Genomic DNA, 11,026 nt, shown 5'->3' with positions numbered 1-11,026 from the left:
TGGGGGAAACGACAGCAATGAGTTTTGCCCTGCAGTAACCAAGTAGCCACAGGTATCCTGCTGATTGTACATACCAGTCTATTTGAGCCTGGACAGTGAGTCTTCGGCAATTTTACCACAGGTGCCATTACAATAAGCATCTGTTCTACTTTCCAGGCGAGATCACTGGTTTGTGATCAGGAATGAGTGGAAATCCTAGTTTTGTATCCTTCCTAATCTGAAGGCAAAATTATAATGCCTTCACTGCTACTGTTAGAGGAGGGATAAATGTATGTATTCTTATTTACTTTACTCAAATCAATAGGGTTTGCAACATTGAATGTCAGATAGCACAGATTTATTAAATATACAGTAAAACATACATTTAAAGAAGCAGTACATATGACATAAACCTTGCGAGTTTAGTCAGAGGACTCAAACGCTTACAGCTCCGAGCTCGGTACACAGGCTGCAGAACTTGAAATCCTAAGTATCTGTTCCAACACCCACTTTTTATACCTTTTTGTTACTCCTTCTACGTGACAATCCACCCTTTTCTGTATGACATAATACACCATATAAAGTGAATTCTAATGAGCTTCTTCCCACGTCCCTTATCAATAACTTCAGCTTTAACAAGTTCTTTTTCCATAGACCGGTACAACTCCCCTACTTTATCTTATTTCACTTTTGTTGCTATTCTATTATAAATCTGTAACATTGCATACTAATCTCCTGCTTCTAAAAAGGATGATTTAGTCCTTCTGCAGAACTTGTAATGTTTTTTAATTAGCTTAATTGTCTAAACTGACCATTGCTTTAAGGTCAGTCTTAATTCAACAGTTCAGTGGTCACTCCATCTAAATTGACTTATACTTGCTCACTTAATGGGCAAAAGCTAAAGGTTAATATTACTACAATACGAAGAGAAATCAATAGCAGTATAATATTAGCAGACTTCAGGACAGTCTGATTAACCCTTTTCTTACAGTACCTGACATTAGCTAATTCAATTTCAATCAGGATTTGAATCCACTACTGTCCTGGGATCTGTCTCAGTGCCACATCCTACAATATTTACATACTGTGTCAGTGGGAAGTGGAGTACTTTCTAAAAACCTGAATTCAGTAAGCAGCTGAGCTTCCAAACAGTCAACATGGCCCTCAGAACTAAGTTGAACAAAGTCAAACTACCAAACTTCAAAAGGGCAATGGATTATAAAAAGGGGAGTTACCATAATCCTAATAGCTAACAGTTTGAGCTCACTATCCTGCTTCTGACCAGCCAACAGAAACCCTCTGCAGTCAAGAATGTAGATCCAGTGTTGAGAAAATCAAACAGCTGCTTTTGTATATCAAGGCCTTTTATGAAGGGATATCACAAGGGCTGGCATTGCCCAACATCATAGGGGCACCACCCAGTAGGTGTTTGAACATCTGGCTGTAGGATGCTTGTGTGGAGGATGCTTCCTGCTCATGAACAAAGACCAACAAGGACCCTACAAGGTAGGTAATTTGACTTTCTTACTTGGAATACACTCTTTTTTACATGAAACTAATAGAAATGATAGCTGTGCGGTTCTACTGAGATTGAAGTAAATTGCTGTTCACATATGCAAAGCATAGTAATAATTAGAATAAAATGGTATGTCGTACACATATTTAAGTTTGTGTTTCTACTTTGAAAAGATGCATATTGGAATCTAATGCATGCAGCTAACTCACTATCAATTTAGTGAAAAATATCTGGGCTTGTCTAATCTGGAGTCTTTAGGGTTTGAAGCTTAATAAAACATCAACTCATTCCTTCATATTCCAGGCATAGAAAGAATTCCCAAAGTGCTTTACAGCCAATGAAGTACTTTTGTCGTCACTTGTAATGTAGGAGGGCAAGTTACTCGTGCTATTGGCAGTCTCATTTGGGGATCTGGTGCACTTAACCCGCTCCCCCCCTACCCATCTTGATCAATTGAGATAAGTGCCCTCCATCCAGTTAGGCCAGAGGCACGATCTGCTCTAGTTGTTTTGTACTATGGGCACTGGTAGATGGCAGCTTCAGTCTAGACACAGTCCTTCAGTGATGGCAAATTGAAAGTTAAATGTGTTGTATGAAACATTTCTCCTTTATGGTTCAGAACTCCACAGTAGGCACAGAAGGTCTGCCTTGCGCTCAAGCTATGACATGGATTTGTGGCAAGAAAGGGTGATGGAGCAAACTAACTCAGGACAGTAGCTGCCTGCTAGGTGTTGTGTGGAGACCAGGTGTAAATAAACACTTGTATCCATCAATCAGTGCCTACAGCCAAGCAGCTGCTACTAAGAACCATTCTTCCATGGAATGATTTTTAAAAAAAATATTGGCTTACCAAACCATCCAGTGCAGGGTCAGAACCAAATTAACTCCTCAGGCATGTACAGTAAATTGGGTAGGTCTGCAGTACTTTAGGGGACTGACCATTCACCATAATGGAACCTGCAGCAGTTCACTTGTTACTGCTGTTGGCATTCTTTCTTCAGCTTGTAAAGTTTAAAGTAGCTAGAAACATATCTGTGCAGGTAAACTGCAGTTTTAGGTGGTGTACTACTGCTGTTTAACATGCTCATTTGTTAGGATACCCTTGACTGTGCATTTTGGATATATCCTACTTACCTCCATGGACAAGGTATGCAGCATATGGCAAACTAATCCTACAGGTAGAGATCTCACTGGAGCTTTGGGCAGAGAGTCAATGTTAGTCAGTAGACATTGCCACTTGATGAATATCAAGTCATTGTGTGAGCTTGATCAAAGCCAGGATGTTTGGAATTTTGCCACACTTATGCAATAATACTTTCATTTGAAACAACTGAGCCTATTCTCTGCCAGTTTTACTTGCACTACAAATAGCTGTTAAAACTTTGCAGCCTTGGTTGAAAACAAAGCCAGATTCTGCCTTTTTAAAATGTTCTCCAAATGTGGATGACAGCAGCTAGGCTATGTTCATTGTCCAACCAGAACTGGATTTAGATGATGGGTCAGCTTGAGCTAATGTGGTTGGAATTCCATAAATGTCCCACACGGCTGGCCCTCTTGCCTGAGGCAGCAAGGCATAGCTTCAAGCCCCATGCCAGAGACTTGTGTACACAATCTATGTACACAATCTACATTCACAGGTGCCATTTTTTGAAAGATATTAAGCCAAAGTCCTCCTCATACTACAAGATCAGGAGAGTTTGCCCAGCATCCTACCCACTTTGACCATTTACTTCTGCTGCAAGGCACTGTGGGATATGCTGAAGATACCCTATAATAAGTGCTTTCTTTCTATTATCTGGTCAAAGCTGGATGGTATGTGTAGAAATTGTTCCCATACTACTGCTCTGTGTATAAGTGAGCTGTCAGGGGTGGAAAGTTAGTTACCATGGTGATTGGCTACAGTATATCAGTAACATCTATCTACAGGGTAGTATCCTTTCCAGATTGTCAAGTGTGTGTTCTTAAACTTGCCAGAGCTACTTAACCTAGTACCTCCTCTAAACAGTAATGGGCCTTTAGGCAGGTTAGGGCAGCCTAACAAAAAGTCAAGTGGACCCTTAGCAGTAAGTTGATAAGTATAAATGGATTATGGAATTAAGAACCTCAGCATGAAGGGAAGATTCACATCTGCACAAGATATCTACAACTTAATGTTAATTTGAAGTTTATAGTTGAATACAGGACAGAAAGGAACAATTTCACTCAAGTGAAACATTCAGACAATAGCATACCACAACCTACACAAGTACAGGACCTGCTGTTTATTTAAAGCATTTATCATCAGTAGCTCAGGTTAATATTCCAGGCCCAGACTTACTTTGAAACATTAACCATTCTTCTGATGCTAACAAGCTCATGGTAAAATGCCAGCATTTGCTGCTGATGCCATAAAGACTCAAGTAGCATCACCACCTGGGTGAGAAAATGGAGGGTGAATGGTGCTCATGGAACCTACATGTGATCAGAGAGTACTTAAAGGGAGGAAAATAAAAGATCAGTTTGCACATTACATTAAATACAAGTATAAATCAAGATAAAAAAATACCAACACTGCTTAATCTGCATTTATTTGCATCACAGCAATATACACAATCCTTATTTTGGTCCCAATGTGAATACCAGCTCAACACTGGACAAAAGCTTCCCCCTCTGGAGGGTCAGTCACAATCCAATAACTCCAAGTCTATCCCAGGTTTTCCTGGCTGATAACCAGCAGCAAGCTCACTTTCACAGTAGTGTCAGGTTAGCCAAATTTCATCCCTTTTGTGGCTACCATAACTTGTGCTGGCAGCTAATGCTTTTTTCCCCCTCCACAAGTAATTAGGAAAATGCCCATTTGCCTCAACAAAAGCTCAAATAAAAAAGGTAGGATACTTCCCCCAAAAAGTTGGAAAACTAAAAAAAAAACTTTGCAGTTCACTACTGCAACAAATAGCAACTGAATTATTAAACACTTACTAAAACAGATACATTTGGTCTAATTGAAATAATTTCCAATAGCCAGGTACACAAAGCAGACAGGTGTTAGTTACAGGGAACAGGACAAAACAAAACTTCAGATTACAATTGGCTTACTCCTTTCTGTAAGAGTTTGGAATCCTTTTGTACCATCTGGACCTCTGGGCAGTCGCACTACTCCTGGAGGCAGTCCACCTGTATTATGCACTTTTCTAGAAAGCATAGGGCTGCCTACTGGACTGTTCTCATGTGATATCACCTGTGCCTGCTTTCGTCTCTGTACCCATGGACTGCCTGATGGTGTAGTGCTACTGTCAGATGAATAGTCAGTCCATTTACTTCCAACCTCAGGGCTTATACCAGGGTTGAGCTTTGCATCTACAGTAAGTGGAGATTTCCGGGGAGCTGTGTTTTTCCGCTGCATCGATGGGCTTGTACGTGGACTATTCCATGGACTGGATCGAGGTGATCCGTTAGGACTCAGGTGATTGTTTTGATAGGTGTTGGGGCTCAGCTGGTTATTCGGTTTAAGCTTGCGGCCAAGCATGGGAGATGCAGGGTTGCTTTCTGGTTCTGATGAGCTGTATGCAGAGGAATCTTCACCTGTGTACTGCAGCTCTTCCACTCGCTTATTGGCAGATTTGCTTTTAGACCCATTCTTGCCAACATCTTCAGACTCTTTGGTCTTCTCTCTGATAACTTTCTTCTTCGGTGGTTTCATCCCTATCAGCACCACTTTCATGCCCTCATCTATCTTTCCAAGCGACTCATGTGCTTTGATTGCAGATTCAACATCTTCAAACTCCACAATTACACATTCTTTCATTCCCAACTGTGAATACCGATTGCTCAATCTCTTCATATCTGCAGGAAGCTCCTTCCCAGGCTTTAGAACACGAACAGAAGAGATTGTACCAAACAAGCCGAATACCTTCAGCACGTACTCCATTATCTTCTCTTGCAAGCCACCATTTTCAGATTCCTGGTTATGGTTTAAATCTTGAAATTCTGGACACATGTGCATATCATGTACCAGCAACATCCGACTGGGAAGATTTTCACTGGGGAACACTGGAACAGCAGTCTTCCTTCTCACCTTCCTCCCTTCTTCATTCAACTCCAGTAGCTCAGAGTGCTTCAGAGCAAAGGCAGTGGTCTGCCAGTCACGAGTGAGGTGCTTCACCTAGAACAGAAAAGATTCAGTTTTAATAGTGCCTACTTTAGCAACTAGGATAGGTTATATCTACAATTCACTAACTACATTAGTGACTCCATTACAGCAGCACAATGAGCTTGCAGTTAACAAACAAAAAGAAACTAACCAATGTAAAGAGGACACACTTTTTCATTCATGTGTTGAGTGTGTTGCTGGCAAGGCCAGCATTTATTGCACATCCGCAATTGCCCTTGAGAAGGTGGTGGTGAGCAATCTTCTTGAACTGCTGCAGTCTGTGTGTGAAGGTTCTCCCAAAGTGCTGTTAGGTAGGGAGTTCCAGGATTTTGACCCAGCGACAATGAAGGAACAGTGATATATTTCCAAGTCGGGATGGTGTGTGACTTGGGGGTGGGGGGGGGAACATGCAGGTGGTGTTGTTCCCGTGTGCCTGCTGCCCTTGTCCTTGTAGGTGGTAGAGGTTGTGGGTTTGGGAGGTGCTGTCGAAGAAGCCTTGGCAAATTGCTGCAGTGCATCCTGTGGATGGTACACATTGCAGCCAATGTGCGTCGGTGGTGAAGGGAGTGAATGTTTAGGGTGGTGGATGGGGTGCTAATCAAGCAGGCTGCTTTGTCCTGGATGGTGTCGAGCTTCTTGAGTGTTGTTGGAGCTGCACTCATCCAGGCAAATTGTACCTGGTTTAAGTACTAATTTTAAAAGATTTATTAAGGGAAAGTAACATCAATCTTTCCATTCAGGCAATAAAAAAGTAGCATTGTGTACTATTCTTAAAATCTACAATTCCTAAAATCCCAAGTAGCTCAAAGATTAAAAGTCACAAATTCCACAGACCCGATTAAGTTCGGTCAGTTCTCTGGGACCACAGACCGAGCTCTGCAGATTGGGGAGATTATTCCTTTTGTGGAAGGGGAAGGACAAAGGCAGACTGTTAGAGCCTATCAGGATGGAAGTTTTCACTTTGAACTGATCTAGTTTAACAGGACTGATTAGTTTAGCTCAGCTCAATTTAACTCAACCAATGCAGGATACCCAAATTCCCTTTTTTCTCCCTTTGAGTGACTTATATTGGGAGGGGGTCAGGCAGCAGACATCTAATGACACCTGAGTGTCAGTTCATGTGAGCCCAGACACAGGACCATGGAGGAGGGGTGGCACATCATCTGTCCTCCAACATCAGGGTTGCACTTTGCAGCAGGAATCAGGAACTGGAACCAAGTAAATTTTTGTCTCAGTTTGATGTAACAAAGGTCCCCAGACACCATTTGAAGAGCAGGGGAGTTCTCCTGGTGTCCTGGCCAACAGATTATCTGGTCATTATCACCTTGCTGTGCTCAAATTGGCTGCTGTGTTTCCTACATTGCAAGTGATTATACAAATAGTTAATTGGTAGTAAAGCCCTTTGGTACATCCTGAGGTCATGAAAGGTGCTATATAAATGCAAGTTCTTCCCTCCTCCCCACAACTGAGGTAGGTGGCTAATTATATATTATCCACCACCCAGTAAATTATCTAATTCAGCAAAGGATTTTAAACTGAATCCAAAATAGTCTCAATCAGTATGCATATGGTACAACATCACAACACACATCCACTGAGCTGTCAGAACTGGAATCCTGAAAGTCTAACTCAAGCATCTTCTTTTGTGCTACACAAATTGCACTACAGGCTCTGATGACTGCAGTTCATTTGTGTTTAACAAACAAAAAAGTCAGTTTCCATGAGATATGCAAATAAATCTTTGATCACATGAAACACCTTAGCCCAGCTGTTTGCTGGGTGCTGGAATGTTTTTCCCCATTGCAATCTCCAACCAAGCAGCAATATTAAAAAGTACCTTTTTGAAGGAGGTCAGCAGTTTAACACTGACATAGCCCATTTTATTTCTTCTCACATGTTTCAGAAGAAATGCATCTTTCTCCAGGTTCTCATCAGAAAGGTAGTATTCAATCTGAGCAATTAGTTTTTGCAGCAGCTCAGGGTCAGGTGGCTTCCAATCACTGTCCAGCTCATCCTGGTCATTGTCTGCTCCACTGAAAGGCGTTCAACAGTTAAACAAAAGGCTTCATTTAATAGGCAAGTTTATACTTAACTTGTGGTTTAGAGATACTGCATGCAATAAAGACTAAACTCCTGTCCTTCAATAACAGGAAAGGTCTCAGCCAGCAGAATCTAGGAACAGACTGCTCACAATAGTAATTATTGTTATAGCATTAGGCTTAGTAAACCCAAGGAGTGTGTTGGGTATTGATATGCTGAAAGATTTCTTCTCCCTCTTCCTGAAGCTGCCAACTTATGCAAGAGCTATGAAGTGCCTGCAAGATATTCAACCTCAAGGGGCATCAGTCAACCTTAAACCAATCATCACCCAACATCCACAAATGAGCCACCTTCCTGTTATCACAGATTTAAGCTAATTGGCAAAAGAACCAGGGGGAAAGATGAATTTATTTTACACAGCAAGTTATGATCTGGAATTTGATAAATACTTGGAAATTTGCAGGGCTATAGGGAAAGAGGGAACGACGACTAATTGGAAAGCTCTTTCAAAGAGCTAGCACAGGCACGATGGACCGAATGGCCGCCTCCTGTGTTGCGGTTCTAAGGGCTGGTCCACCAGGTGTCTTGGGAGGGAGAGAGGATTGAACATTGGTTTCGATGGAACATCCACAGTCCAGGCTCCCGCGGGGCCAGTGATACATCGGGCCGGAGGGCGGCTTAACCCGAGGCCCAGAATCACCACCTGCAGGGGAGGCAACGGATTCAAACTTAACCTGAATTAGTGGCTCCAACATGAAAAGCCGGTCACCCACTCCCACCCTAGACCCCCTGGCCTAGACACCCCCCCCCCGGTCCGGGCCTGGACCCCCGTCCGGGCCTAGACCCAGATTCAGGCTCAACCCCCCCAGGTCCGGGCCCCCGGTACCTGGATTTCTCCACTTTTCCCGGACTCGCCTCCTCGTCGCTGCCGCTCCCCCCGCTGCCGGCGGGCAGCTGCGGCTCGGGTTGGGGCTCCTCCCCCTCCTCCTCCTCCTCCTCGGCCATGGCCACTCGGATCTGCACTGGCGGGGTAGGGCGAGCCGCCTCCCCAGGGGACAGGAGCCCGAGCTCCGGGGGTTCAGTCCCGGCCGGGCCGGGGAGCGCAGCCTCTTCCATCGCCGGGCGGCTGGACAGCACCGGGGACCCGATTAGGTCGAGCCAGAGGCGACGGAGAGCGGCGAGCCCGCCTAGCCGGGCTGCTGCTGCCGAGGGCGGGCTGTGGCTGCGGTCGGCTGGAGGCTCCTCCTTCCGTCCGCCCTGGGGCGGGGGCTGGGCCTGAGCCTGATCCGGGGGCTGAGGCTGACCCTGAGCCGGAGCCGGGTCGCTCCATCTGTAACGGACCCTCGGATTCGGCGAGAAAAGCCAGCCGCCCTCGGCCAGTGGCAGCGAATCTCGCAGCGGCGGCGGCGCCAGGAACACGGCCCAGCGCAGGAAAGCTCCCTGCAGGCTGTACATGGGGAGACCGAGGGCAGGGGACCGGCCCTGGCCCTGGCCCGGGGCAGCGAGTGCGGGGCCGGGAGCCTGTGGATAGGGCAACCGGCCCTGGCCCGGGGCAGCGAGCCTGTGGAGAGAGGAACCGGCCCTGGCCCGGGGCAGCGAGCCTGTGGAGAGAGGAACCGGCCTTGGCCCGGGGCAGCGAGTGCGGGGCCGGGAACCTGTGGATAGGGGAACCGGCCCGGGGCAGCGAGTGCGGGGCCGGGAGCCTGTGGATAGGGGGGGCTGGGGCCGGGAGCCTGTGGATAGGGGAACCGGTCCTGGGCTGGGGCTGGAAGCCTCTGGACAGGGAGCAGGGGATTGGCCCTGACCCGGGGCAGCTTTTCAAGGGCCGCGGCCTCGTCATGTCCCAATCATCGAGAGCGAAACATCAGGCGGCTAATTGGATTAATCCGAACCAAAACCGAATCAGGGAATTTTTTTCCTTTTTTTTTAGGCCCCCCTTTCTAAGAAGTGGGGGGGGGGGGTGGCGGTTAGGGTGTGCTTTATTATTTTTAAAAAACAAATCAAACCCAAATAATATTTATTATATTGATCAAGGATGCACTCTAGTCCCTGCGGTGCCCACCGGCCGCGGAAAGCCTCACGTGTACCGGCAGACTCTGCGTGCTCCCTCTCCAGGGCCACCCGGGCGCAGAGAATGCCTCGGAAGAGAGGTAGACAGTCAGAGCGACCGCCCCGATGGACTGCGTCTAGCCTGGACCTGTAGTCGGCCACTTTGGACAGGTCCAGGAGCAGACCCACGAGGATGTCCTCTGACTTGCCTGCCCCCCACCCCCCCCTCCTCGCCGGGTGGCCAAAGATCAGGAGCATGGGACTGAAGTGCAACCAGAATTTGAGGAGCAGCCCCCTCGGAAAACAAAACGGGCTGCAACCTCACACAACCCATATCGACATGAGATACGGACTCATACAGGCCGGATCAGGGAATTAATGTTGGATTAAAAAGAGACATATATAGACACACAAACACACAGATAGATAGGCAGACAGACACACGTGCACACATATACACACATATAGACAGACACACACAGAGAGACAGGCACACACACACATAGACAGAGACAGGCACACACCCACACACAGACAGACACACCAGGCAGACAGGGACCCAGATAGAAAGGGAGACAGACAGAGAGACAGGGAGATGCACACACACACACACACACACACACAGACAAACACACACACAGATGACACACACAGAAAATCACACACAGAGACAGACACACACACACAGACACAGAGAGGGAGAGAGACATAGGGAAAGAAAGAGAGACACACAGAAAGTCAGAAAGCTAGATAGACATGGAGAGAGATATAGAGAGAGGGTTTCTGAGCAAAGCCGGGTGCCCTTCACACTGTTAATCTCGTGCGTGGATCATCCATCACACCAGTGCTCGCTCGTAATTTTAGTACAGGTGACCGTAGTTAAACCGTGTGAATTTCAGTGTTCCTGCACTCTAGCAGGAGATGCATCGTAACAACAACTTAGATTTATATAATGTCTTTAACGTAGAAAAACGGTCCAGGGCGCTTCACAGAGGCTTGAGAAAGAAAACAGACATTCAAAGGATAACCAAAAGTTTGTTCAAAGTTTTAAGAAGGGTCTTTAGCATGGAAAGAAGGGTGAAGAGGCAAAGGGGTTTAGGGCAGAGAGAAGGGCCAAGAGGCAAAGGGGTTTAGGGAGGGAATTCCAGAGAGCAGGACTTAGGTGGCTGAAGCGGGGTGGCACTGCTGGGCTGGAATGGGGGATGCACAAAAGAACTGAGTCAGAGAATTTGGAGAGGAGGGAGGGAGAAGTTGTAGGGTTGGAGGAGGTTTCAGAGATAGAGGGATGAGGCCGTGGAGCAATATAAACTCAA

The 11,026-nt window shown here is 46.1% G+C and overlaps 1 protein-coding gene across 1 annotated transcript; it reads right to left on the bottom strand.

The window, feature by feature from the left end:
- Positions 1-322: 322 nt before the first annotated feature.
- larp6a (La ribonucleoprotein 6, translational regulator a) lies at positions 323-9,436 on the bottom strand. Its single transcript, XM_067973405.1, has 3 exons — positions 8,551-9,436; positions 7,462-7,657; positions 323-5,636 (listed from the first exon to the last, which is right to left on the bottom strand). The coding sequence occupies exons 1-3, from the start codon at positions 9,117-9,119 to the stop codon at positions 4,551-4,553; spliced, it is 1,851 nt and encodes a 616-aa protein (XP_067829506.1). The 5' UTR covers positions 9,120-9,436; the 3' UTR covers positions 323-4,550.
- Between the last annotated feature and the right edge of the window lie 1,590 nt (positions 9,437-11,026).

The sequence above is a fragment of the Heptranchias perlo genome, chromosome 38 (assembly GCF_035084215.1).
Source record: "Heptranchias perlo isolate sHepPer1 chromosome 38, sHepPer1.hap1, whole genome shotgun sequence".
NCBI lineage: Eukaryota > Metazoa > Chordata > Chondrichthyes > Hexanchiformes > Hexanchidae > Heptranchias > Heptranchias perlo.
The sequence above is the reverse complement of the archived record's forward strand: the minus strand, read 5'-3'. Positions and strand labels throughout refer to the sequence as shown.

What these genes read in the sequence shown, in the direction of transcription:
- larp6a (XM_067973405.1), bottom strand. Translation starts at nt 9,119, where the DNA reads ATGTACAGCCTGCAGGGAGCTTTCCTGCGCTGGGCCGTGTTCCTGGCG. An exon ending in GGAAAAGTGGAGAAATCCAG is followed by an intron (nt 7,658 to 8,550) that starts GTACCGGGGGCC and finishes AACGCCTTTCAG; the next exon opens with TGGAGCAGACAATGACCAGG. An exon ending in TGCTGACCTCCTTCAAAAAG is followed by an intron (nt 5,637 to 7,461) that starts GTACTTTTTAAT and finishes TTTCTGTTCTAG; the next exon opens with GTGAAGCACCTCACTCGTGA.